Here is a 27,656-nt window from a genome sequence, read left to right as displayed (position 1 = left end):
ACTGCGTCCATCTCCTCATTAACCGTGTCCCCCTGAGCAACTCACTTTACTCTTGAGTCCGTTTCGTCATCTGTAAAAGGGAAATAATGAAGGGCAAGGATTGTTGTGGCAAGTTAGTGAGATTTCTAAGTTGCGTCCATGTCCAGACTTACTGTTACGGCTCTTGTGCCCTTTTCTGGGGCTACAGAGGAGGTGAGTCATTTCTGGGGCCATAGAAGGGGTAAGTCTGCACTGCTGCCCCGGGTCCACCTGTGGTGACCCAGACAAGGTACTGAACCCCCAGTGGGCACATTTCCCAGGGCAGGGTGGGGGAAAGGCCTGAGCATGCCCCCATGACCAACCAAGTCCCCATGCCCCTTTGCTCCCTGCCTCTGCCCAGGCCCTGTCCCTGAAGGAGTCAGAGAAGACAGCACTGTCAGAGAAGTTGATGGGCACACAGCACAGCCTGTCTGCCATCTCCCTAGAGATGGAACGGCAGAAGAGAGACGCTCAGAGCCGGCAGGAGCAGGACCGGGTAGGGCAGGCCATGCAGGTGGGCCCCTGTCTGAGCTGGGAGGCACAACCCTGTCTGGAGGGGCCCCCTTTCTAAGGGGTGGGGGGCATGGCTCTGCCCTGGGGAAGCCTCTGGGCTGTGGGGGCAGCTTCAGCCCTTCCTGGGGAGCCCCCGTCAGAGGGAGGTGGCAGAGCTCTGCCTGGTGATTCCTAGCCCGAGAGTGATAGCAGCTATGGGGACAGCATTCACTGGGCAGCAGGGGACCAGCAGACGGGCCCGGCCGGGCAGCAGGAAGGGAAGGGCCGTATTTGGAGCTGAAGGTGGACAGCTGAGCTGGCCCCACTGGGAACAGCCAGGGGAGGGGTGCGGTGGCACCAAGTCTGAGGGAGCCCACCTGTCCCAGAGCACCGTGAACGCCCTGACGTCTGAGCTGCGGGACCTGCGGGCCCAGCTTGAGGAGGCTGCTGCTGCCCACGCCCAGGAGACGAAGAGGCTGCAAGAACAGGCCCGAAACCTGGACAGGCAGCGGCAATCCTCTGCGCGCGAGGTGAGCTGTCCCCCCCCCCCCCCCCCGACCCTTTCCAGGCAGCGCACTAAGTGCTGCTGGGGCCTGGCCTGCTAGGGTCCAGAAGAGTGTAAGATTTGTCCCAGCATGTGAGAACAAATGAACGGCCAATGCAGAAAGGAGGCCGTAGCATTTACGGAGGCCTGGTGGTGTACATGTGGGACTCAGGGCACTGGTGGGGTCCCTGCCCTCTTGGGGTCCCTCCATAGAAAGATCCCGGTGGGTGATTATTTCAGGCCCAGACACCGCTAACTGCAGCGTGCTTTGCCCCAAATCAGAATTCATACGTGTGGTCGGAGTTGCTGCAGAGCGAGGGGCCAGGGACGTGGGTGTGGGCTGGTTTCTGCCAAGTCCCAGCTGGAGTGGGGCCTGTACCCTGTCCCATGACAACCTGCCACCCTCCCAGGCAGAAGAACTTCGGACGCAGCTGCGCCTGCTGGAGGATGCCCGGGACGGGCTGCGGCGGGGGCTGCTGGAGGCCCAGCGCCAGGTGCGTGAGGGTCAGGATGGCCATGAGGCCCAGCGCCAGGAGGCCAGCGAGCTTCGGCGCAGCCTGAACGAAGGTGTCCGGGAGCGCGAGGCCCTGCGGCGGTCCAACGAGGAGCTGAGGGCAGCCGTGAAGAAGGCCGAGAGCGAACGGATCAGGTGGGGCAACGTGAGGGGACCAGCCCCGAGTCCTTCACCGAGCCCGTCCTTCACACTGGGTCTGGTCCCTGGAAGCTAACTTCACCCCTACAGTTCTGGGGCGATAACACTGATGGGGAGTCTTTGCCCTTGAACCACAGCTGGGCACTTGGGTGGTTTTAGGTGATTTTCCTATCTGAAAGAAAGGGAAGGGTAGCGGAAGGCAAGGTTGGGTCCAGACTCTGACCCCACCTGCTGGTGTCGTCCCAGAGACTAGCCCCAACCTTGGAGTCGCTGGTCTGCCTCTTGTGGCCTCGGGCCTGGCCCCCGGCCCACCAGCACATAGCTCAGGAGGGGCCACATGGGCAAGTAGCACTCCGGGCACCTGTAGGCCACGAGCCGGCCAGACCCACTCGAGGGATTAGGGGAACAGCCTCTGTGTAGATCCACACACTGTACTCTTCCTGGGACTTGTGGCCACCTCTGACCTCTGCCTCCTCCCCGCTCCAGCCTGAAGCTCGCTAATGAGGACAAGGAGCAGAAACTGGTGCTCCTCGCGGAGGCACGGGTGGCCATGGGCAAGGAGGCTGAGGAGCTGCGGGCTGGGCTGCAGGAGGTGGAACGTTCTCGGCTGGAGGCCCGCAGGGAGCTGCAGGAGCTCCGGCGGCAGGTACCCTCCCTGGGCACTGGCTGCTGGACCAGGAGCACCCCCTTTTGTGGCGCCTGGGCCCCCGCATCTGTAAAACCAGGGCCTTGACCTTTAACAAAGCTTGCCAACTTAAGAACCCCTGAAACTGTGTGTGGAAGTGTGTGTGCGTTGGGGGTGTGTGTGTACACATTTGTGTACGTAGTCTAATTCACATTTCTCCCAGGAGAGGGTCTGGAGCTTTGTCCACATCTCAAAGGAGTTTTTGAACAAGAAGACCCAGTGAGGTGGATGAGGAGTGGGTGAACATTTTTTGCAGAGCCCAACAGTAGATATTTCTGGCATTCTGCCATTGCAGGCCACACAGTTGGCATAACCACAAAGCGAGAAAGCAGCCCCACGGTACTGCGTGGGCATGTGTTCCATTCCGACTTTGTGTATGGACACCGAAATTCGAGTTTTATATCATTTTTCCGTGTGAGAAATGTCGTTCTTCTTTGATTTTCTTCCAACCATTTAAAAACGAGCCATTTCCAACAATTTAAAAATACAAAAGCCATCCTTGGCTCAGGCCTTCCCAGAAGACTTGCAGAACAGACGACAGCCCCACTGGGCTCCTTGGCTCTGCCTTGCCCAGTGCTATCACAGCCTGGCTACCAGATTCTCTTCATCCCCCACCAGTGCCCCCCTCTACCCCTTCAGGGCCCTTCCTGTTGGGTGGAAGTTCCGAGAAACCACGGGAGTCCCTGAAAGGAAGTCATATTTGTGCGCCAGGCTCTTGCTGGGGGCTTCGCATGCTACAGCATGATCTGTGTTCTCCCCACTCTGGGCCTCACCCCCCACCTGCTTCTCTGGGAAAATGGGGTCTTAGAACATACTTTTGCATTCCGCTTGTCTGAGATCGACTCCCAGTCTGCTGCTTGTGGGCTGTGTGACTTTGGACAAGTCACTTCTCTTCTCTGAACTTCAGTTCTCTCATCTGTTAAATAAGGATAATGTTAGCATCTGCCTCGTATAGAGTTGTGCGAAGGTGAAATAAGCTCATACGATTGAAGTGCTTAGAACAGGGGTGGACGTGTGATAAGTACTCTATAAAAGCCAGGCATCCCTGGAGAGAAGGGTGGCCGGGAAGTTGTGCTTCCTGCCCTCCAGAGTTCCTCTTCGGATGGGGGTCCACCACTCCCCACGGTGAGTGGTTACGATGAGGCAGTCAGTGGAGGTCCTTGGTGCCCAGGTCCCTGGCGTGGCTGGAGCTCAGTGAAGTTATCTGGGGCAGGTTCCCATTGGATTTGAGGTGGTGTTCAATGTTTGTATCCCTAGAGCAGTGGGTCCTGAGTGCTCCCTGGGCCCGGGCTGGGCAAGGTATAGAGGCGGAGTTGTAAAGGCCCTTAACACCTTGGGCTAGAAGGGGCTGTGGATGCTGAGAATGGGTCCGAGGTCCTCCCTGTGTCCACTCTCTCTCACAGATGAAGATGCTGGACAGCGAGAACGGCAGGCTGGGCCGGGAGCTGGTGGAGGTGCAGGGCCGCCTGACACTGGGCGAGCGGGCAGAAAAGGAGGGCCGGCGGGAGGCCCTGGGCCTCCGACAGAAGCTGCTGAAGGGCGAGGCCAGCTTGGAGGCCATGCGGCAAGAGGTAACTTGGGTGGGCGGGCTGTGTGGATGGGGAGGGTCTTAGGAGACAGTTGGGGTGCCCTGTGCTTCCTCTCACCAGCAAGAAGTAGGTGGGGACTCCAGTGCTAGAGTCATTCTGAGAGATGACTCCCTAGGACTCGTCCCTGTTCCCCCACTCTTTGAGATTCTTCCCCAGGCATAATAGTAATAACAACTGCAAGAACTGTTTAGCAGGGGTGGAGGGGGGTGAGAGGAAGCTCTGTAGACATAACCGGGTTTGAATCTCCCAGCAGCCTCAGGGAGGTAGGTGTATTTAGCCCCATTTTACATAGATACCCAGACACTTAGGCTCAGAGAGGTCAAGAGATCTACTCAAGGTCGCATAGCCACCCAGGTCTGTCTGACTCCAAAGCCTGCACTCTTTCCATTCTGCTTTTCTGGCTGTTTCGCTGTAGCAAATCTACTGTGTGACCTTGACTAAGTCACCTGACCTCTCCGTGCTTCAGAGCATTCATGGGATGGGGGTCTGGCATAGATCCTGGCTTCCAGGTGCTCCATAAATGGTGGTTTCTGGTGAAACTGATGACCATGAGGGTTGAATTATTCTCTAAACCAGAGGGCTGTGTGTGTGACCATGCACTCCATCAGAAAATAATTTTTTACTACATGCCCTGTTGTGTGATTTATTGATAAATTATGTGCACTGAGAGGCAGTGCAACCTAATAGTTAAAAAAACAGCCTCTGGAGTCAGTGTGCCTGTCTTTGAATCCTGGCTCTCAACTTAGTAGCCCGTTAAGTTATGCAACTGTTGTGTGCCTCAGTTTTTTCATTTGTAAAACAGAGATGATTCATAGTGGTAATTAGAGTTGAGATTTTTGGAAAGTACTTAGTGCCTGCCACTGGTAAGTCCTATCTATGTGGGCTGTTAGTTTATTACTAAGAAACTGTGTATATTACAAGGCACGCACACAGAAGGAAGAGAAAAAACAAATTCTAGTAGTTAACTCCCACGCTCCCTCGGATGTTCCTGCACGTGTCCTGCCTGGGTGGGGACCACTAAAAGTCAAGTGTTGTGCAAGCCGCCTTGGGGGGGGGGGTGGGCTCCAGGTTGGGCCTGCGAGATGGGGCGCCGGGTTGGGGGCGGCCTTGTTGACCCCCACCTCCGGGCGTCGTCTGCCCCAGCTCCAGGGGGCCCAGAGGAAGCTGCAGGAGCAAGAGGGCGAGTTCCGGGCCCGCGAGCGAGGCCTGCTGGGCTCCCTGGAGGAGGCGCGCGGCGCCGAGAAGCAGCAGCTGGACCACGGCCGCAGCCTGGAGCTGAAGCTGGAGGCGGCGCGGGCCGAGGCCGCGGACCTAGGGCTGCGGCTGAGCGCGGCCGAGGGCCGGGCGCAAGGCCTGGAGGCCGAGCTGGCCCGCGTTGAGGCGCAGCGGCGTGCGGCCGAGGCGCAGCTGGGCGGCCTGCGCTCAGCCCTGCGTCGGGGCCTGGGCCTCGGGCGGTCCCCAAGCCCGGCCCCGCTGCCCTCGCCCGGCTCCCCCGCCCGGAGCGCGCCAGCCGGAGGTGAGCAGAGTGCGGCGGGAAGGGGGAGGGGGGAACGGTGGGAGGGGGCGTGTCTTGCGGAGTCCCCGCCCCTGGCCACGCCCCCATCTAGGTCGGCTTCGCCTGAGAGCCTGCTGCTGGCCCGACCGCACCTCTCCTTGACGACGATCCTCAATCCCGCCCACATATCGCTTTCCTTCCCTTTGGGGAGCCCGCCGAGGTTCCTTCTCTTCGCTGATCCGTGCTCCCTTGGTTGCTTCATTTTCAAGGGGGTGATGGTGCTGCTTCTTAAGGCCCCTGACTCCCCTGAGTCTTTGAGGCTCCATCTAATAGAATTGATGCTTACCCTCTCCCCATCAGCACCCCATCCTCCTCAGTGTCCCACCCCTACCTTGACACCCCTCCATACTAGGCTTGTGACCCTCAACATCACAGCCAGACAGATAGACACCCAGCCTAAGAGCCCTTCCAGCAACTCCTTCAGAAATCCTTCTAGTCCCATTTGCTCCCAAGGCCCTGTGGATGACCCTGGGAAGGTCAGCCCTGTGCTTCAGGGGGTGTGAGCACGCCTTTCCAGAGCACCCGCCTTGTCTCAGCCTGACAGAATCTTGATTCCTAGGGCCTAGAATAGAACCTGTAGCATCTTAGCACCACGGGCAATGCACTAGGGGATATTGAGTCCTTGCCTCTTCAAATCTACAGATTTAGCTCCAGGATCACATTCATTCAGTTATTCAATATTTATTAAGCACCTACTATGTGCTGAATACAGTTGAATGGAGCAGTAGACAAAACTGACTAGCATTTCTGCTCTTACGGAGTTTATAGGCTCAGGATGGGAGCAGCAGACTGTAAATGCGGTATATAAATGAAATAGAGAATGTATTGGGTGGTAGTAAGTGCTGGAAAATCGGCAAGGAAAAGGGCATCAAGGGATGTTGCTACTGAGAATGTAAAACAGCACCCCTGCTATAGAAGATAGCTTGGCAGTTCCTCAGAAAATTTAGAATTACCATGTGCCCCAATAATTCAGCCTCTAGGTGTATGACCAAAAGAACTGAAAAGGGAGTTGGAACAGATAGGTGTATGCCAGCATCCATAGCAGCATTATTCACAGTAGCCAAAGAGTGGAATCAACCAGTGTCTCCATCGACAGATGAATAGATAAACAAAATGTGGTATATCCGTACAAAGGAATGTTATTCAGCTTTAAAAAGCAATGGCATTCTGGGGCGCCTGGGTGGTTCAGTCGGTTAAGTGTTGGACTCTTGACTTTGGCTCAGGTCATGATCTCACGCTCATGAGATCGATCCCTGCGTCAGGCCCCATGCTGAGCACAGAGTCTGCTTGGGATTCTCTCCCTCTCTCCCCTCTTTCTCTGCCACACTCCCCCTAGCTTGTACTCTCTCTCTCTCTCTCTCTCTCAAAAAAAAAAAAAAAAGACTGACATTCTGACACGTGTTACAACATGGATGAGTCTTGACAATATTATGCTAAGTGAAAGAAGCCAGTCACAAAAGGACAAATATAGTATGATTCAACTTACATGAAATGCCTAGAAAAGCCATATTTTATAGAGACAAAGTGGATTAGGGGTTCCTGGGGGCTGGGGGAAGGGAGAATTGGGAGTTACTTTTAGTGGGTACAGAGTTTCTGTTTGAGGTTGTACATGTTAGTTTGCTTGGGGCTGCCAAAACAAAGTACTGTAAACTGAGTGTCTTAAGCAACAGATTTTTTTTTTTTAAGATTTTATTTATTTATTTGACAGAGAGAGACACAGCGAGAGAGGGAACGCAAGCAGGGGGAGTGGGAGAGGGAGAAGCAGGCTTCCCGCTGAGCAGGGAGCCCCATGCGGGCCTCAGTCCCAGGACCCTGGGGATCATGACCTGAGCTGAAGGCAGACGCTTAACAACTGAGCCACCCAGGTACCCCAAGCAACAGAAATTTGTGTCTCACCGTTCTGGAGGCCAGAAGGCTGAGATCAAGCTGTTGGCAGGGCCGTGCTGCCTCTGAAGTCGCTAGGGAAGGATCTGTTCCAGCCTGTGGTTCCTAGGCTTGTGGCAGAACTCTAGCCTTCACATGGCCTTCTCGTGTGTGTGTCCAAATTTCCCCTTTATATTATAATCATATTGGAGTAGGGGCATACCCTACTCCACTATGACCTCGTCTTAACTAATTACATTGGCAACAACCCTATTCCCAAATAAATTCACAATCTGAGGTACCAGGGGTTAGAACTTCAGCCTGTTAGTTTTGGGGGGACATAGTTCAACCCAAAATAGGGTGATGGAAAAGATTTGGAAACAGTGGTGACAGTCACACAGCAGTGTGAATATAAGTAATACCACTACACTATACACTTAAAGATGGTTAGAAAGGCCATCAAAATAGATGCAGAAAAAGCATTTGATAAAATACAATATCCAGTTATGATCCAAACTCTGGGAAAACTAGAAAAAGTTTTCCTTAACTGATAAACTAGGTCTTCAGAACCCTGTAGCTCAGGGCGCCTGGGTGGCTCAGTCGTTAAGCGTCTGCCTTCGGCTCAGGTCATGATCCCAGGGTTCTAGGATCGAGACCCGTATCGGGCTCCCTGCTCCGCGGGAAGCCTGCTTCTCCCTCTCCCACTCCCCCTGTTTGTGTTCCCTCTCTTGCTGTGTCTCTCTCTGTCAAATAAATAAATAAAATCTTTAAAAAAAATTAAAAAACAAACAAACAAAAAACCCTATAGCAAATGTGACATTTAACCCTTGTATTTAATATTGTACTGGAAGTCTTGGAGGTCCTAGCCAGTACACTATGGTAAGAAACATAGAATTAATATATATTAAGGTTCAGGAAGGGAGAAACAAAATTGCCACTATTTACAGATCACATGATTTTTCTATGTAGAAAATATAGGAGAAGCTACAATAAATTGTTAGAACAAATAAGAAACGTTAGTAAGTTTGCTGGAAACAAGATCAATCTACAAAAATTATATTTTATTATGTCAGTGGAAGCAGAAAACGTTTGTTGGTAGATTGCCAACAACATAAATGATAAAATGTCGTGTATACTAGCACTAAGAATTCTCTTCCCCAAAGAAAACACCAGCTCTAGATGACTTTACAGATAAGTTCTACTATGCAAGGAAAAAAAATAATTCTAATAATCTAATAAAATATGTACAAGACCTTTATGGAGACAACTATAAGTTTTACTGAGAGACATTAAAGGAAACCTAAATAGAAACATACTATGTTTGTGTATCAGGAAGTCCACTATTATAAAGTTGTCAGTTCTTCCAAATTCATCTATAGATTCAAGGCTATTCCAGTCAAAATCCTTACTTTGTGTGTGTCAAACTCGACCAGCCAGTTTTATAACTTCAGTGGAAAAACAAAGGCTAAGAAAGCCAACACACACTTGAAGAAAAAGAACTAGATGGGTGGGGGCAGGGCTTGCCTTGCCAAAGATAAAAGTTAGTATAAAGCTTTGGTACTTCAGGCGCTGTGCTGCTGAGACAGCCATTGATCAAGTAGTCAAGGACCAGACCCATATGTCTAAAGACATCTGATCTAATCTGGAAGCTTGATCTGTGATGGGCTTTCCAATAAATAGTATTTGGATAATTGAGAATCCATAAGGGGGGGGGGAGAAAAAGATCCTTACATCACATTTTACGTAAACATCAATTTCAGGTAGATTAAAGATTAAATGTGAACGACAAAACTCTAGCTTTTAAAAGACAATATAGGAAAATATCTTTATGACTTTAGGGCAGGAAGGGGTTTCTTAAGACACACATGCACAGACCCCATTAAGTATAACGTTAATGAATGTTAATTAAAAACCTAAAAAAGGATGGTTAGGAAGACATATTGTATGTTATATAAATTTTATCACAAATATTTTTTAAGATTTATCTTTATTTTAGAGCATGCATAGGGAGAGGGAGAGAATCTTTAAGCAGATTCCCCACTGAGTGTGGAGCCCAACTCGGGGCTTGATCCCAGGACCCCAAGATCATGACCTGAGCTGAAATCAAGAGTTGGACGCTCAATAGATTGAGTCACCCAGGTGCCCTGCAGTAAAGAAACTTTTTAACGATATAGCAAGGGCAGGGGTTGGGGTGTTTTTGTGGGAGATGGAGAGCCCCACTAAGTAGGTTGGAGGTAGGATAAGTAGAAGAGACTCTGAGGACAAGTGGAAGGTCCTGAGTGGCAGTTCCCCTGTCCGGGGAACAGCAGAGGTGACAGAGCAGCTGGAGGGCGGGGAGCAAAGTGTGGAGGAGTGGGAGGTAAGGACGTGGGGACACTGTGAAGATGCTAGCTTCACTCTGTGGGGGTGGGGGCCCTTGGGGGCAGTGGGTAGACGTCCTGCCCTGGGTCCTGTGGGTGCTGATGGAGCTGTGGGGCAGCTTGGGTGTCACTTGGCTCAGGCAAGAGGATGCTGACCACCTGTCCTGCAGTTCCGATGTTGACCTCCAGGTGCCGCCCTGTCTCTGTACGCACTGCCCCTCCCACCTCTTCAAGCTGAGTTCATTTCTCGGCCTGGAAATAGGCCTATCTGGTTCCCAATCTCAGCTCGGGATCTTCCCAGCTTTGAGACCAAACAAATCCCTTAGCCCGTCCAGCCTGTGCAGGGGGGCATTGGTCCTTCCTTCTCAGAGAATTGTGAAGGCGGAATAGGATGTCAGGAGAGCCTAGTACCTGGCACACAGGAGCATCGAGGGGGTGGAGTGTTGTTGAGGGGGTGGAGTGTCCACCTTTGGACTGGGCCCTGGGGGGTGCAGCCCTCATATTGCTCCTGGTCTGGGCGGGGAGGCAGATCTCGGAGCCTCATGGTGGTGGGGGGGGGATGAGCTCACCCCAACCCAGCCTGGGGTCAGGGACACCTCTGGGAAGCAGGCCTAAAGGAATGGGCCAGGCAGAGAGAAGCCATGAGGAGAGAAGGGAATAACATGCATGAAGGCCCTGGTGCTGGAAGGGGGACCTGAGAGTAATGTGGAATGGACAGCTTGTAAAAGGTGAGAGGGCTGTGCTAGGGTGAGCTGCAGGGCCTCTGTGTGATGGCCGGCATGTTGGGTTTTATTCTGAGGGCCGTGGGGGCTGGGAAGGGTTCAGCGAGAGGGTGAGGGACCCAGTATGCAGCGGGAAGCTCATGCGAGCTGCTGGGTGCAGCAGGGTGGGTGAGGTGGTGTACGAGGAGCCTGCAGGCCCCTTCCAGGCAGGAGAGGCCAGGGCTCCTGCACCCCTAAGCACATCTCCTCCCCTAGGAAGTGGTGAAGGGCTCAGCAGCCCCAGCCCCTTGGAATGCAGCCCTGGGTCTGAGCCACCATCCCCAGGACCTGCCACCTCCCCGGCATCTCCAGACCTGGACCCCGAGGCAGTGCGAGGGGCCCTCCGGGAATTCCTGCAGGAGCTGCGGAATGCCCAGAGACAACGGGTGAGGCTGGGTGTGAGCAGCTGGAGAGGGAACCGGGTGGCCCAGGGCCCTGCAGGGCGCTGCGGGTTGTCAGAGCAGAGGTCTTCCCTTTCCCCGGACGTTGGGGGCCTCAGGATGAGCTTCAGGCCCAGATGAGCACCCTGAGTCGCCAGCTGGCCGAGATGGAGGCCGAGAGGGACAATGCGACGTCACGGGTGAGGCAGCTGCAGAAGGCTGTGGCCGACAGTGAAGAAGGTGAGTGTCACCCTGTGAGTCCTTGCCCTGTTCTCTGTGCTCTTAGCAGCCGCAGCGGGACCTGTGGGATTGGCCTGAACAGCTCCTAAAGTCCCTGCCCTGGCCACCATGACCTGACTTGGAGGGGCTGTCTCCTTTGGGGGACCCTCCCTAATCCCCACTCCGTGTGTCCAGACCGGCAGACCCTCGAGGGCCCTGTGGTGGGTGGAGGGCAGGCCGGGCCTCTTGGGGCCTGGCCGGGCCTGACGGGGCCGGGGTGCCACAGCCCGGCGTGGCGTGAATGGACGGCTGAGCGGGGTGCAGGTGCAGCTGGTGCAGCAGGAGGAGAGCGTGCGCCGCAGCGAACGGGAGCGCCGGGCCGCCCTGGACCAGGTGGCCACCCTGGAGAGGAGCCTGCAGGCCACGGAGAGCGAGCTCCGGGCCAGCCAGGTAGGTGGGAGCTAAGGGCCAGCCGGGGCAGGGGTGGCTGTGGGTCCGACTGTGCTCCTCTCTGTTGCCGTCTGTCTGGGTCACAGCGCCCGCTAATGTGGCCAGCCTGTGACTCCGTCCGGAAGCCCATTCAGATTCCACCCTCCTGTTCCTCCTCGGAGTCACTAGGCCGTAGAAGAAAAGGTCTGGGCTTTTGAGCCGGAAGGCAAAAAGCCTGCGTTCAAGTCCTGGCCCGGCTGCTTGCCTGCCTGCTCTCATTTTCCTCCTCTGTAAACGGGGGATGCCAGCCATTGTCTCCCAGAGATGATGCTTGAAGGGTCTTAACATACAGTGTTCGGGGGCCCTCCGTTTCCTTTGTCTCTCTGTAGCCACATGAGTGGTGCTCTGGGGTTTCTGTGTGTGTGTGTGTGTGTGTGTGTGTGTGTGTGTGTGTATGTGTGTGTGTGCGTGAGAGGCAGGGCACCCTGGCCCGGGTGGTGACAGTCCAGGCCACCAACGCCTTGAGCCTTTCTTCCCCTCGCTCCCTCCCCCCCCATCCTCGCCCCCACAGCCCACCCCCTGCCTCTGGCTCCAGGTCAGTCTGAGCGGGATTGTTATGTCTGTGGTTCCAGCTCTGGCCTTGGGCCCGGCCGCGGGGGCCGCGGGGCGGGGAGGCCAGGAACACAGCTGAGCAGGGGCCAGAGTGGGGCTGCCAGGCCCAGACATGGCAGACATGGGGCTCTGAGCACGGCGACAGGGGGGCCGGGCCTGGGGTGGGGTTAATTGGCTGTAATAGGATGGGAATGGGAATGGAAGGGCCCCAGTCTGTCTTCCTGTCCTGTCCCCACTCCTCAAGCTTCCTTTACCGTCTGACCCCGTGTGAGGGAGGGAAGAACATCATCACCTAAAACCAGGTAGGGCCCAGGGCTCCTACCCGGCTCAGCTCAGGTCACACAATGCAGCTTCCGGGCCTGCCTCTGGAGAGTGATGCAGCAGAGCAGGGGATGCCCTGGAATCTGCATTTTTACCCTCCTCCCTCCTCCCTCCCCAGGGCTCTGTGAATACCTTGTGGTGCCCCTGGGCAGTGCAGTCTCCCCACTATACAGATGTGAAATAGGGCCACAGAGCAGGAAGAGAGAACCCTGGATCACAAAGCCTGTTAGACTCAGCCCAAACCAGAATGTGCTCTGGGATCCTCAGGTCAACCCATCCTGCGAACATAGGGGGAGACTGAGGCCTCGGGAGGGTCACAGGCCAGCCCCAGGTCACACGGGGAGTGACTGGACCAGCCCCCTCAAGGTCCTGAGGGGATGGGGGGAGGTGTGGGGCGGCTGGGCAGCTGAGGCCTGATTCTTCCACACCCCCAGGAGAAGGTCAGTCAGATGAAGGCCAATGAGGTGAAGCTGGAGAGTGACAAGCGGCGCCTGAAGGAGGTGCTGGACGCCTCTGAGAGCCGCACCATCAAGCTTGAGCTGCAGCGGCGCTCGCTCGAGGGGGAGCTGCAGCGCAGCCGCCTGGGCCTGGGTGACCGTGAGGCGCAGGCCCAGGTCCTCCAGGACCGGGTGGACTTCCTGCAGAGACAGGTGGGTCCCCACCACCGCCTGCAGGCTCCTCATCTGCACGCCCAGCACCAGGTGCTTTACACGGACCCCATAATACTCCCAGCAACCCTGTGAGGCAAGCGTCATCCTCATTTCATGGATGGACAGGCAGAGACTCAGACATGACATCATTACCCAAGATCACATAGCTAATAAGAGACACAGACGGAATCCGAGTTTAAGACTCTGACAACAGAATCTGCACTTCTAGGAAGCAGGTGGGACAAGTTAGAGATGTAGATTCCACTCATGTCCCTGTTTGCCTTGGCTGCCAGGAAGCTCAGCTTTAGACTGTTCAGTAACTCTGCGAGCCCTGCAGGGTCACCCACCAAAGTCAAGAACACAGAACATTTCCAGGTTGTGGTGGTTGTGGTGGTTACTCCTTCTCTTCCGTAGCAGGGAGGAGAAGGGAATGAGAATGGGGAGGAGACCGTGGGGTCTGAGACAACCAGGTGGGTGGCACTCCGGGGGAGGGGAGTTAACCAGCAGTGGGACAGGGCCCTGGTTGCAGTAGGCTGAGCCAGCGGGAGCACATGGGAACAATGAGCATCAGTGATGAAGGCCTAGGCAGAGTGGGAGGGGCTTGGCTTGGGTTCAGCGTCCCTGCTAGAGGCCATGGCGAGAGCAGAGCCACTTTACCATCCTGTCTGTTCTCCTGCCAGGTGACAGACAGTGAGGTGAAGGCAGGGACCCTGCAGCTGACAGTGGAACGGCTGAGTGGGGCCCTGGTCAAGGTGGAAGAGAGTGAGGGCGCCTTGCGGAACAAGGTGCAGGGCCTGACCGAAGCCCTGGCCCAGAATAGTGCCAGCCTTACCAGCACACAGGACAAGAATCTGCACTTGCAGAAGGCCCTCACCGCCTGCGAACATGACCGCCAAGTGCTGCAAGTATGGATTCCGGGGCCTGGCTCGGGGTGGGCTCGGTGAGAGAGTTAGCTGCCAAGGGCAGGCTTTGAGGGGCCCTGATAGAGTGCCAGCCCCTGGGGTCATCAGTCGGGAACCCTAGGGAGCCAGTCAGTGAGGCTTGCAGGTGGGGGGGGCAATGAAAGCATTGGCCGATAAGAGGAGATTTGGGGGAGCGATAAGAGAGTAAGTCTACTCATAGAGGCTTACAGACACCCAGAGGCAGGGTTGATGGGACAGAGCTGGGGTCTGAGGGGTCCCCACCTTACGTAGGTCAGTGGGCCAGTCCTGCTGTCTGCCTCGCCCTCCAGGTAAGATTTTTGAGCTGTTGTATGGGCTGTGACCCTGACCTGGAGGTACAGAGGAGAGGGGAGCCTTTGCTCCATCCTGGCTCCATCAGCCCCCGTCCCCCAGGAACGGCTGGAGGCTGCTCGGCAGGCGTTATCCGAGGCACGGAAGCAGAGCGGCTCCCTAGGCGAGCAGGTGCAGACGATGCGGGGCGAGCTGGCGGACCTGGAGCTGCAGCGGGCGGAGGCGGAGGGCCGGCTGCAACAGCTTCAGGAGGTGAGGCCTGGATGGGCCCCTTCGGTCCCTAGGACGCTGAGGCCCTCCGGATGGGGTGGGACCTTCCTTATCCCAGCCTCATCTCAGACCCAGGCCCAGCCTCCCCTGGGGAAGCCTGGTTCCTTCAGCCCGCACGCCCATTACACAGACGGAGAAGCCGAGGCCCGGAGAGGCGGCCTCAGGTGATAGTTGTCTGCCGTGGGCCTCCCAGCCGCCCTGCCGAGCCAAGGGCCAGCGGCGCTAGGGGCTTGCTGGCTTCTGCAGGTGCTGCGGCAGCGCCAGGAGGGTGAGGCTGCGGCCCTGCACACGGTCCAGAAGCTGCGCGACGAGCGGCGGCTGCTGCAGGAGCGCCTGGACAGCCTGCAGGGCGAGCTCGCCCAGCTGGAGACCGAGAAGCGGGAGGTGGAGCGGTCAGCGCTGCGGCTGGAGAAGGACCGGGCGGCCCTCAGGAGGATGCTGGACAAGGTTGGCTGAGCCTCCAGGGCCCTCCCCTCCCTTCCTCTGGGTCCTAGCCGCGGTTGCCTTTGGCCACGTGTCCCCAGGGTCTGGGGCCTCGGGTGCCCCCTGGCCCCCTGGTCTTGCTGCCTCTAACCCGACACCCCTCCCTGAGCCCCTCTCTCTTGGCGGGACCTCCCTCCTTCCCGGGGCCCCCTGCTGCCCTCCTGCTCTCCCTGCCTAGGTGGAGCGCGAGAAGCTTCGCAGCCACGAGGACACGGTGCGGCTGAATGCCGAGAGGGGCCGCCTGGACCGCACGCTCACGGGGGCCGAGCTGGAGCTGGCTGAGGCCCAGAGGCAGATCCAGCTGCTGGAGGTCCAGCCCCCGGCTACCCTCTCTCTCCCAAGCCCTGGACCGGGACCCCCACCTCCCGCCCCTGCCCTCGGCCTGAGTGCCGAGCCGTCCCGGGAGTTGCTGATGGCTCAGCCAGCCCAGGCTCCTCAGCCTCCATAACCCATGAGTCCGGACCCTTGGAGGGGGCAGCCCAGAGCCAGGTCCCAGAGGGAGGGGTCCTCCCCAGCGTGGAGAGAAAAGAGATGCCAGTCAGCATGTGAGCCTGTGTGCGTGTAGGCTGTGGGCACACAGAGGTGTGAGTGTGCCTGGGAGTATTCTCGTGCGTGTAGCATGAGTCTTGTGCACAGACGTGGCAAGTCGAAGTATTAGGAATGTGTTTTACGTGTGTGTGTGTCTTTCTGTACAGACGTCTTCCTGTATGTAGATGTATGTAGGAGTGTTGGGCTTTTGCACATATGCATGCATCCATGTGAACCCGGTAAGTATTTACGTGCTTGCTTTTGTGCCTGTGGGGGGGGTGCCTGTCTGTGTTTGAGCACGTCTGTGCGTGTGTGCATGCCTGTCAGTGGGGCTCACTAGGTACCCTGACCCAGGCTTCACAGACCAGGTGGGCCAGGGATGTGGGGGACAAACAGGGATCTCTCCTATACCCCCTGTCTGCACTGACTTTGCCCTGAGGGGCCCTTTAGGCTCCTGGGAGGCGCCCCACACCCCCTTGCACGCGCGCGCGCACACACACACACACACACACACACACACACACACACACGGCCAGACCCCTGACTAGCCGCCCCTCCTGCAGGCCCAGGTGCAGACAGAGCGCACGCTGGAGGCGCAGGAGCGGACCCACCGGCAGCGGGTGCCTGGGCTGGAGGAGCAGGTACCCAGGCCCCTCCGCAGGATGTGGAAACATGAGGGGAGCGGCAGAGGAGGGCCGCGACCCTGGGTAGAAGCGGTCAGCGGCACCCGTGACTGAAATGGTCCAGACACGGGCTCAAGTGATGTCATTGGAACTCCGTCCTCATGGCTGTCCCCTGGGTGGCACAGATGGCCTGAGCAGCCCCAGCCTAGGTTATCCCAGCAGCCCACCATCCTAGAGGAACAGGGGCCTTTTTCTCCTGAGAGCAATAGTAGAAGTCCCAGGGATGATCCTTACTGGCCAGCTTGGATCCCAGATCCCTGACCTGTGCATGGGTAGGCCAGGCCTGGGTCATGGGTCCCCCCCGTCGGGCTAGCGCCAGGCCTACTTAAATAATGAGAGTGGGGACAGGTGGCCCCTGAAGAGATGCCGAGGAGCAGTCAGAAGACAACCAGCTGCCCTGTGAGACGGAATGGGAGGGGAGGGAAGCATCCTGGTGCTTCATGAGACCCACTTTATCCTGAAACAGGCAGGATCGGGTCCCCTGTGGGGCCCCAGCTGCAGCCACCCCCGTTTCTCTGACATCAGGCAGGGGGCCTGGGCCGGCCGGGCTGGCCCCACCTTCTCTTTCTTCTCCAGGTGTCCGCACTGAAGGGACAGTTGCAACAGGAGCTTCGGAGGAGCTCAGCATCCTTCTCCCCCATGTCTGGCCCCACAGGGGAATGAGCCCCTTCCTGGTGGGCATCCTGGAGAGCAGCCCTGGCCAGGGCAGGCCAGCAGCCATCTGTCCACGTGGTCGGCCCCGGCCCTGGCCTGTCTGGGCCACCAGAACTCGGCTGGGGGTGGGGAGGAGCCAGGTGGCAGCACCGAGGGCTGAGGGCCGGGGACTCCAGCAGCAGCTTCTTGGCATCATCTGTGGGTCCCACCTCGGTCCGGTCCCTCCCCTGGGATGAGCCTCCAGGTCCCATGAGAGCCTCCCTGAGTGGCTGAGCCGAAGCCGGGGGTCACGGAGGCCCCCTTGCCTCTGGCTGGCCCTGGAGCATGGGCTCACAGGAAAGAGGAAGGGAGCCTGGGAGTCAGAGACCCAGGCCTTCCCCCAGCTTTCCAGAGCTCTCTTTGCCTTAGTTCAGAGTGTGTTTCAGGAAATTCCTCAGAGCCCCTGTATTTTTATACCTTTTTCAGTGTTAACGGTTCAGAACTGTTGTTTTTTGTAGCAAGGAGACCTCATTTTCTAAAAACGGTTTGTACAGGCGTGTCTCTTCACTTCTGCACCTGAGAGATGGTGGGGGGGGGGGAGACACTGGGGCCTAGGCCGGGAGGGATGAGGCCCCCTGGCCAGGGGTGCACGGGGGTGGGTGGGTGGGTGGGGCTTGAGAAGGGCTGTGCCACTTCCCAGCCTCACAGGATGTTGGCGCAGGGAGGGCCCCAGGCTCCTGTACCACCCGTCGCAGGTAACAGATGGGGCCGTGACCCAAACTGCACAGCTCGACTCCTTCCAGCTACAGCTCTCCGGCCCCTCCTCAGGACAGGGCCCCCCTCTGGACAGTGGCAGTCCCAGGCCCGGGAGTGACCCTGGGGTCTTGTCCTGGCTCCGCCCAGGGAGCCTGGCGAAGCTGCACAACTTCTCCGAGGCTCGGTTTGCTCGTGTGTAGAATGGGGACGCGCCTCACAGGGTGGTTATGAGGAGGTACTGGTGCAAGGTGCTCTGTGTTTGCGAGGAGAAATTCCTCTCCTCCCTGGAGTCCAGCGGAGTCAGGTTTTGCCCCAGCTCTGCTACCTCTAGCTGTGGACCCTTGGTGGGTCACCTGCTGTCCCTAGGTGTCCTGTCTGTAAGACGGAGACATTCCCAGGCCCGTTGGGAAGGGGGTGCTGGCCACGCACGGGGAGCCTGGTCCTCAGGAGCCGGTCAGAGGGAGGCATTCTAATGCCTTGCCCTATTTCTGCCCTCTGAACCGCCAGCCTTCCCCCAAAGGTGGATCTGAGCCCACCTACCTTGACCTCCTGCTTTATACCCTACGTGCATCTTTATGCCTCCATGTGGGCGGCCTCCCGTCTTGGCTTATGCCCCTTGTACCCCTCTGATGACAGGGAACTCATGCCCTCACCAAGCAGCCTGAACAGTGAGGAAGCTGTATCCCCCCGCCATGCCCCCACAGACCCTGGGAGGAAAGTTGTCACAGTCCATCTTTCTGGGTGGGTCCGCTGAAGCCGGTGGCTGAGGAGGCAGGACTGGGACCGCAGAGGCAAGGCCACAGGTCACCTGAACAGTCCCTTCTCCCCAGGGCCCCAGGCAGCCTCTCAATGAAGACAACCACTGTCGGAGGCAGCTGGCCACCGCTCTGGCTCCCAACCGAAAAATGACTGAATCTTTTGTAAAAACAATTTTAATTTTATATAAAACAAAGGTGGTCTATGCCCGGGAGCTGTAGGAAATCCAAGCAGACCAGCTGGAGTGAGGGGCATAGCCCACCTTGAGGGGCCAGGGGACTGTCCTCAGAGGGACTGAGAAGGCACATCAGAGGCCCAGGTCCCACCCAGAGGCCTGGGATGCCCCTCATCAGGGGGCAAAGAGTGGGGAGTGGGGAGCCCCCCTTGTGCCCCAGGGGTGTCTGCAGGCTGGGAGAGGGGCCTGAAACGAACCCCCAGGGCCACAGTCCACTAACTTTTTACAGAATAAAAGGGTTGTCAGGCTGGGGAGAAAAGCACCAGGTCAGGCAGGGCCTGAGGGCCCCGGATCCGAGGAAGGTCCAGGGCGGGGGGGGGGGGGGGGGGGTACCAGCTCCGCCCTAGCAGCCCCCGCAGCTCCTGGCACAGGAGGCCGCCACGGATGGACACAGGCCACTGCTGGCCATGACGCCACATTTGGAGAACTTGTCCCGACACAGGTCAGCTGCAGTGGGGGCAAGGAGCTGGGGTCAGGGTGGGGCCGGGTGATGGAAAACCACTGGCCCCTTCTCCACCCTGGGGCAGGGAATGTTCCGAGGCTAAGCAGCCAGGAGGGGGCTCAGGATCCCCCCCCGGAAGTGGCCCCGGTGCAGAACACATGCATAATCACCAGCAGGTGGGAGGGTGGGGGGCGGGGAGGGGTCTAAGGGTGCAGGCCTTCCTACCTCGAAGGAGCTCCTCATGGGCACAGACCGTGCGGACACAGATCTCCTTGTTGACCACGTATACGCGGCGGAGGCTGGGGATATGGAGCCGGGCTGGTGGCGTCACCCCACCCTCACCCAGCCCCACTGGGGGAGCCCAAGCATCCCGACCCCTACGTCTGGGCTCAACTTCAGGATCTGTGCTTCCCTCAAGTCCCACCTCGGCCGGGTGCTGCTGCCCGCCCTGCGCCCCTGCTGCACACCCCACCCCCCGGCCCCCGCCCTGCCTGTGCTCACCTGTAGAAGCAGACCTCATTGAGACACTGTTTGCAAGGCTTGTGGATGGAGTAGAGGCGGGTGCACGGGTATTGTTCCTCACGGCAGTCTAGGGGATGGGCGGGATCAGACGGGGGGGCTGCAGCGTGGGGCCCCGAGCTGCGGGGGGAGCCCCCAACGTTGCCCACCAAGATTGGCCCTCCTATCAGGGCCTAGGTCCACCCTGCACCCTCCGGCCCGGGGCACACACGCACACGGGCACGCACAGGTGCACAGCCAGCCTCACCGGGCCTCCGGGGGCTGCCCGATTTTGTACACTGTATATGTGCACAGAGCAGCAACCACACTTGGAAGCATAGATTAGGACACGCATAAGCTCAAACACGCCCACACGCACATGGTCCCAGAAGTCCACACCAACCACATGGGCAGGGCTGTGCACACAGGACCACACCCTAACACTGAGCTCACGACGGGGAGAGCGGCCCTCACGGTCCGGCTCCCGCAGGCTCGTGGGGGCAGCACAGGGGCTCCGCTCTTGGCCTCACCCGCCCCGGGCACCAGCTGGGCCTGCTGGCCGGCAGGCAGGAAGCCCCCTGCACGCTCCCCCCGCTCTTCCAGTGTCTGGGGGTCGAGGGCTCCTCCTGAGTCTGCAGCCAAGCCCGGGGGCAAGGGGGTCCCCCAGAGCCCGAGGGGCCCTGGAGTTGCTGGCCTAAAGCAGGGGCATGTCTGCAAGCCGCTGACCCTACCATCTACCCAGCCAAAGCCAAAGGCTCGGCTGCCCCCGTCCCACCAGCGCCGCGCCCCACTCTACCCCAACTCCTGGGGCCGTGCCCCTGTTTCTCCAGCTGTCAGGGAAGCTCTTACCCAGAGGCCCAGGCTCCGTGGGCTCTGTCTCCACATTTCCTGGAGCTGGTGTTGGGAGAGGGGCAGGCAGAGATCACTGAGAGGGGTCCATTCAGAGCAGCTGCCCCACCCTGGCACAGACCCGCCGCTCCCAGAGCCGTCAGGAGCTGGCAGCCTACCTACGGTGGGGGCCGCAATGACTTCCTGTTGGACTTGCTGCTGGGACTGGAACTGGAACTGCTCCGCGGGGGGCCGAGGAGTCACCTCTGAGACGGGGCACGATCAGGGGGTCCGCTCCATTCTCTCCACCCCCGCACCCAGCTGCCCGCCCACCTGCCCTGCCCTGCCCCGGCCCGGCCCTTTACCTTGATAATCATAGTAGTCCGGGTTGTCTGAGAACAAAGATGAATATGGAATTGTAGGGGGTCGGGGGAGCTTTCGGTCCCAGGGGCCAAGGAGGTCACGGCTAAACCCAGGACCACCCCCTAGGACTCCCACCTCTCCCTTCCCACCGGGTGCCCAGCGGAGTCAGGCACACCCAGCAGGGTGTGGGGAGACCTGGGCGGGGCAAGGCCCTTACCTATCTGGTCACTGTAGTGGGTGTACTGGACGTGGTCTGGGAACGGGGGCAGTTGGTCTAGGTCAAATTGGCCCTGAGCCAGCAGGCCTGCTGCGAGGAAGCCAAGTATGAGGGGGTGCCCTGCAGGGAAGGACAGCAGGGGCCCCGAGGCACATCTGGGGAGGATGAGTAGAGGTCCCAAGGGCAGGCCGGCAAGACACTAAGATTCTACAACTAGACTCTTAGATCCAAGGGATCCAAACTCCTTCCTCAAGCACAAAGGTCCTTACACTCCTTGCTCCTGTGTCACCTCACTGACCATCTTTGGCCTGGCAACCCCAGGCTAGCTTCCCGGCTATTCCTGGAACTCAGCACACTCCTGTCTGCCCCAGGGCCTTTGCGCTTGACTTTCCCTAGGCCTGTAATCTTGGTTAACCTCTCCTCCTTCGGGTCTCAACTAAAAACTCAGTCCTGCCAAGAGGCCCTCACTGACCCGTCCACCCTCTCCATCCCGTTCTTCCATTTCCATCATAGCACTCGACACACTGACATTTATCACACGGACTTGATATGTCACCTGCCCTTCCCTAGACGGGCAGCAACGAAGGCAGGGATGTGTCTGCCCGGTTCATCACTGTATCCCCAGAGTCTAGGCCGGTGCCTGGCACATAGTAGGAGCTCAACAAATATCTGTTAAATTAATAAATGTTAGACCTGGCAGGGCCTTTGATCCCCACTGATAACTCCTATTTGACCAATAGGGATCACTCCACAGTGAAAATTATAGAGGGTGGTTGGGTCCCAAATGGGCCTAGAACCCAGACTTAGAGACTCCCTGCCTTGCGTAGCTCTCCCTCCTACACATCGGCTCCCAGGAGGGTCAGTACTTTAGAGGAAAAGCATGGGCTCCCAGTGCCTGGGTGTGTGCCCACTCTCCAGAGCCCCAGCCTGGCTGCTTCAGTCGGGGGTTGGGATGAGGGCCTGGGAGGTGCCTCCGACTTCGGGAGGGGTTGGCCAGTCCACTCTGTGGTCCAGGAGACCGGAGGCCCTGCGACCCGGGGAGCTGAGTTCTGGCCACAGGGCCCAATAAAGGCTCACTGCCAGCTCCCAACCTCCGCCCACAGCGGGGGGAGCCCCACAGCCCCAGGAGCACTTACCAGGCAGGAACAGCAGGAAGAGGTAGGCAGCTCTCATGGCTACGAGGTGAGGCAGTCTGGGCTGGTGTCAGGACAGCTGGAGGAAGAGGAGGGGCAAGCTGTAGCTCAGGCCCACTCACCCAGGACTGCGGAGCCCACCTCCGCTCCCCTGCATCTAGCCCAGAGAAGGAGGCGCTGGGAATGGAAGCCAGGCATAGGGAGGGCCAGGAGTCGGGCGGGGCAGGGTGGGGGGAGCTACTTTGGAGGGACATCTGCTGTCCCCTGTGGCCCACCGGGTGTTCAGGTCCCAAGGGACAAGGCCTCCAACCTTGCTGCAGGGTTGATCTAGCAAATGGACAGAACCCACCCAGCCTTTCTCACTAAGGGGGCCTTTCTAGCCCCCCACTAGTCTTGACTCCACTCTCCCAGCCCACAGCCATGCCCGCCTTCTGACTCAGCGCCTTCTGGTGTCTCATGCACTGATCATGTGAACCCCTGACCCCAGGCCCATCCTCAGGACCCCGGCCCCACTCAGCCAGGACTCCGCAGCGGCTGCCAAACCCACAACCTGTTCCCAATTAGCCCCCGGGCCCTGAGTGTCTTGCTCTGCAGGAAACCACATGCATGCATGGGCCCCAGGGGCCGAAGGGCAGCCAGGCCTGGGCAGGGCTCCCACCCCCAGAAGATTCCTCTCCTGCCAGGCCTCCAGGCCTCCTAAGACCTGGCTGTCTTCATCACAGACTCACGAGACTAAGGTCTATTTGTCTGCAGCAGCAGGAAACACTTAGGGTGGAGTCTGAGGAGAGTTTCTCTGGATCCTAGAAGGGCAGTGCTGGAGGGACTGTGATGTCACCCAGCCCAGGGGTTCTGAGCCCCCTAACACTGTATGACAAGTGTTGCGCGGGTCATTTTGTGGGGAGGGAACAGTGGTCCTTAGCCTTCACCAGGCTCTTGAAGTTCAAGAACTGCAGTCTTTGGCCACACCGTGGGCTTGGCCGGGTCTACGGGTCCCCGTGTGCAGTCCCAGCTCGGTGGGAGGCAGTCTCCGGACTGTCATCCTTCTGCCGACAGTGCTGGGAGAGAGCCCAGGGCCCATCCAGGAGGGCCCCTCCTACCACGGCGAAGGGAGTTCTTGCAGACAGCTAACTGGACCCCTAACTGCCCCCCCGGGCGTCTAGGGAGACGGGAAGGAAACGTGGGCATCGGGCAGCGGTCCCTCTTCCCTCCCAATCCTGAGCTTTCCCCGACCCGGCGCCTGGCTCATACATTCACCACCTCCCTTCTTTACTGGGGTGGGGTGGGGTGGAGGAGATGAGACCCATGACTCAAGCTGCCCCAGAGGCAGGGCACATCTGGCTCCCCACAGTCCCATTCTGAAAACCCTTGGCCTTCTCATGATAGGAGGGACCGAAAGACCTGGAGCGCTTTCCTTCTAACTCCCCACAAGGCCTCACTATCCCCTCCTTGTCCCCATGGGCTGGTGGCAGCCAGGCCAGTTGGAGCTGTCACCATTCAGGAGGAGGCCCTGAGTTGGGGCCTAAGGGGTCTTAAGAAGTGGGGTGGGAGCTGTCTGTCCCCCAAACCCTTCCTAGGCCTCTCAGCCTCCTAAATGGGAGTCTTCCTCACCAGGAAGGTCTGGGACCCAGGCCCAGGCTTATTGGGGGAAGGGGCTCCCAGGGCAAGGGGTGTGGGAGTTAACGGATCCTCCTGGGGGGACCCCATCTCCAAGCACCTCTGTCTAGACTATGGATTTTGGGGTGTGGGGAGGCCGGGACCTGCCTAGGAGGCGGCCCCCTTCTGGCCCCTTCCACAGCTGGGGACCCCACCCCAAGCGATCGTAGGCAGGAGTGGATAAGCCGGGCCTACTCAGAGCCCCGGACCCCACGCTCCGGGGGAGGGGGGTGGGGGGCGCCGGCTGCGGAGCGGCGGGGGGAGACCAGATGTGGCGGCGCACAGCTGGGAACAATCAGCCTTGAGACCGCTCGGTGGCTCCCCGCGCCCTCCCGGTCCCGGCTGTCCCTTTGTCTCTCCGCGGCTGTGGCCCGGCTGCTCCCGCCGACGCCCCCACCCCACCCGCGGCAGTTCAGCCTCCCCGGGCGAACGAGAGCCCCCCCCCGCGCCCCGACGCCCCAACTCGGGCTCCCCCAAACTCCTCCAAACTCGGGCCCCCCCTCCAAGCGACTCCAAAGCCCCCAAGTGCCCTCTTAGCATCTGCTCAGACGGCCCCGGGGTTCAGAAAGCCCGGCAGCTTTCCCCAGGCCCGGGGGCCCGCGGAGCCCCGCACCCCAGGCCCCTCCACCCCCCCGGGGCCCCTTAGCGGCCCCCGCCGCTCCGGCCGCCAGGCCCGCGCCTACCTGGTCGGGTCACTCCGCCGCCCGCTCCGAGTCCGCCCGCGGAGCCGCCCCTCCGCCCGCTCCGAGCCCCCCTCCGGGCCCCCGACGGGTCGGCGCCCGCCCTCCAGCCCCGAAGCCGCTGGGTCCTAACGCGAGCTCCGCCCGCCCGTCCGCCGCGCCCGCGGGGCTCCAGCCCGCTTCTGGGGCGGCCCTGAGGAAGGCGCCCCCGGGGCCGCTCTCACATGGGCGCGCAGACTTCAGGCGGGCAGAACGCCTCCCCCGTCTCCTCGCCACGTCTGGGCTGCGGTCTGGTGTGAGGTGGGTTTTGGAGGACGTGTTACCCCATTTCACAGAGAAAGAAACCGAGTCCCCTAAAGGGGATTCGCCCACGGCCACGCAGCTCTCTCCCCTCTGGCTTCTCTTAGCTTCCAGGACAGCCTTTCGGACCTGCTTTCTCTCCTGCCTCTCTGGCTGTGCCTTCTGGGTCTCCCTAGCCAGCTCCAGGTGGGGGCTGGCTTCCAGAACCAGCATTGCTGTCCGCCGGTGCACCACAGGCTACCAGGCCTGGCCCCAAGAATGTCCCCAAGGCAACAAGGATCCAAGTCCAAGTTCATGCCTCCTGACTGGCTCCCGGAGGGCTCCCCATCTGGGCAGCAGTACCAGCATCCTTCCATCCCTCAGGCTTCCTCCCTTGCTCTCCGCCCCTGCACCCAGCCCAGCACCCAGCCACTAATCCTGCTTCACAGATATTTTTTGAGTCTGGGCACTGCCCCTGCTGTGGTGTAAGCCACCATCAGCTCTTGCCCGGACTCTCCAATAACCTCTAATCTAGGCCTTCCCAAGTGGGCTCTGCCCTCCCTGACCCCCTCAGACGCTGGCCCCCTTCTACTTAAAGCCTTTTGCTGGCTTCCCATGGTACCTGGGAAAAAAGCTAAACTCGCCTGTGACCACCCCCCCCTCCCGCCAGGACCCCACCCTTCATCTTGGTCTGGCTCTGCCTCCTCATTCCCTGCCTGATCTCCCAGCAGCCACATGGCCTTTTGGCACTCTCTCACTAAGCCCTTTCCTCTGCTGCCACAGGACTTTTGCTCAAGCTGCTTCTTCCTCCTGCAACACCGATGAGGTCCGCCTCCTTCAGGTGATAGACCAAACCTGCCCTTCCTCAGAGGAGCCTTCCCTTTCTCCCTGTTCTGCCCCTAAGCACCTTCTGCTCTGCAGCTCACAGGTCTCCCGTTGCCCTGTCTGTGCCCATTTGAATCCTGCTCCTCTCCCATGTGAGCTTGGGAGCTACGTGAAGACGGCGATAAAGTCTGTGTTTGCTCATCCCCCGTTTATGCTCATTAGGCACAGTGCCAGGCTCAGAGCAGCTGTTCAGTAAACATTAATGGAATGAATGAATATGCACTCAATTCTCCTGGGAGAGACTGGCTGGGTGGGGCTGTTGGTCCCTGCCTCTGGGGCAGACCTCCACCCTGCCTGGTCAGGGGAGCCCATGCCTGAGGCGGCAGCTCTGGCTAGGAGGACATGGGGATCTCCTTGCCCCCAGTCATGCACCCCACAACTGCCTATCCCTTAAACTCTGAATCCTATTAGGCAGAAACTCCGTATGTCCCATGCATCCTTTGTTCCTTGGTGCTGGTTTGTCAAAGGAATGAATGAATGAATGAATGAATATCCGCCACCCCCTCTCCAGGGTCTATCACAGAATAGCAGGGACTTCTGCTACCTGGAGCCCTATGGGCCCTCGGGGCCAGCACAGCCCTCTCTGCCCTCCCTTAGCCCTTGGCTGCTGCCAGCCACAATCCCACTAGGGTAGGAGGGGACACCACCTGGCAGAAAGGCTATCCCCTACGCTCATGACAAAAGGGGGAAACGGAGGCCCCAAAGCTTCCCACTCTTGTGTCCCGGCCCCCAGACCCTCTCTGCTGCTTCCACCCCCTCCCCTGGCCCTAAGGACCCAAGCAGAGGTGGCAGCTACGTAGGGACGGGGTAGTGGGTGTGGGTGTCCAAGGCCGTCTTCTCCCGACGGCCTTGGAGATTCGCTTCTTCCCTGCTCGCCTCTCCCACCAGGTTACAAGTTGTCCACAGGCAGAGGCCAAGTTTCTTGTATACCGGGCAGCACCTGTACCTGGCACATGACTGCCCAATACCCGCATGAGTAAATCAGCGAAGGGTAGAGGAGGGATTCGAACCCGGTGTCCTCCAGCCTCCCCTTGCCCAGCAACTGCCACCCTGAACTACTGCTGGTTGATGACGCCGTGCCCAGTGCAGAAGGTCTGTGGACGCGCCTCGTAGTATAAATTGCTTTTTCACGCCCCACATCCCTTCTCCGCAGTTTTGAGTCCACATTTACTGAGCTCCTGCGAAGGCAGGCCGGGTTTGGCGCCGGGGCTTCCGGTAATGAGGTCGGCGGGGGCTTCCGGAGGGCAGGAAGCCGTCTTTCTTTCCTGCTCCCTCCTGCCCCGCACCGCCGGGCCAGATGACCGAGTTGCCTCTCCAGGGTAGGGCTTGGCCAGTGTCCCATTGGTGGGATGAGGTCAGAAGCACCCACCCTTCCCCCGGGGTCAGGGCATGTGGTTCGGGCTGGGAGACGCGGGCTCACAGCCTGGACTTTCATCTGAGAGGGGAGCTGGATCACAAACTCGTCCCGGGGGGCATGGGCATGGGAGGCAGAAGGGAACTGACCCCGTTAAAAGTCTCGGAGGCTCTGGCACTCGTGGGAGGCATGGCCCCTTCTCTTGCTGCCTGCACAGGATGGTAGGAAGGAAGAGTGTGGATGCTGGGGTCCGAGCGATCTGGCCCCACCTCTAAGTGTGTGGCCTCTAAGCCTCAGTTTCTGTATCTGTAAAATGGGGATAAGACTGACTGTACAGCGATGAGGATTGAATGAAGACACACACGAGGTGTTAACGCGGCACGAAGCCCGTGCTCAACCCGAAAACATCATTACTGTCGGATGAAGACACGGAGGCCCTGAGAGGGGAGTCGCCCAATGTGATCTGAAAAACCAGGGGCACCAGAGGCAGACACACGCGGGGGGCCACCCGCCAGGCACCCGGTCAGCGGTAACACGTGGGAGACAGGCTGCCCAGGAAAATATTACGACTTTATTTGCTGCACTGACAGCGGCTCCGAGGGGGGTTGGTGGCTGTCG

At 58.9% G+C, this 27,656-nt stretch overlaps 2 protein-coding genes across 2 annotated transcripts in view; one reads left to right on the top strand and one right to left on the bottom strand.

The window, feature by feature from the left end:
* The window catches only part of CROCC (ciliary rootlet coiled-coil, rootletin), a 41,131-nt gene extending 23,630 nt beyond the window's left edge, over positions 1-17,501 (top strand). Inside the window, exons 22-37 of the mRNA XM_028108538.1 lie at positions 380-514; positions 897-1,040; positions 1,465-1,703; positions 2,193-2,352; positions 3,795-3,962; positions 5,124-5,496; positions 10,736-10,905; positions 11,019-11,139; positions 11,405-11,568; positions 12,915-13,130; positions 13,811-14,035; positions 14,465-14,614; positions 14,879-15,079; positions 15,294-15,425; positions 16,207-16,284; positions 16,903-17,501. Of these exons, the coding sequence (XP_027964339.1) occupies positions 380-514; positions 897-1,040; positions 1,465-1,703; positions 2,193-2,352; positions 3,795-3,962; positions 5,124-5,496; positions 10,736-10,905; positions 11,019-11,139; positions 11,405-11,568; positions 12,915-13,130; positions 13,811-14,035; positions 14,465-14,614; positions 14,879-15,079; positions 15,294-15,425; positions 16,207-16,284; positions 16,903-16,989 (2,763 nt within the window). The 3' untranslated portion in view covers positions 16,990-17,501. The remainder of the gene's footprint in view (positions 1-379; positions 515-896; positions 1,041-1,464; positions 1,704-2,192; positions 2,353-3,794; positions 3,963-5,123; positions 5,497-10,735; positions 10,906-11,018; positions 11,140-11,404; positions 11,569-12,914; positions 13,131-13,810; positions 14,036-14,464; positions 14,615-14,878; positions 15,080-15,293; positions 15,426-16,206; positions 16,285-16,902) is intronic.
* A 1,548-nt stretch (positions 17,502-19,049) lies between these two features.
* Positions 19,050-27,500, bottom strand: MFAP2 (microfibril associated protein 2). Its single transcript, XM_088022593.1, has 9 exons — positions 27,188-27,500; positions 22,191-22,266; positions 21,055-21,144; positions 20,840-20,866; positions 20,654-20,740; positions 20,496-20,540; positions 19,650-19,737; positions 19,374-19,447; positions 19,050-19,153 (listed from the first exon to the last, which is right to left on the bottom strand). Exons 2-9 carry the CDS (start codon positions 22,225-22,227, stop codon positions 19,050-19,052), a joined length of 552 nt encoding a protein of 183 aa, XP_087878719.1. The 5' UTR covers positions 22,228-22,266; positions 27,188-27,500.
* Between the last annotated feature and the right edge of the window lie 156 nt (positions 27,501-27,656).

The sequence above is a fragment of the Eumetopias jubatus genome, unplaced genomic scaffold (assembly GCF_037043125.1).
Source record: "Eumetopias jubatus isolate StellerSeaLion01/CBP00866 unplaced genomic scaffold, mEumJub1_p1.0 scaffold_4, whole genome shotgun sequence".
In the NCBI taxonomy this organism is placed as follows: Eukaryota; Metazoa; Chordata; class Mammalia; order Carnivora; family Otariidae; genus Eumetopias; species Eumetopias jubatus.
This window is presented reverse-complemented; position numbering and strand designations above follow the sequence as displayed.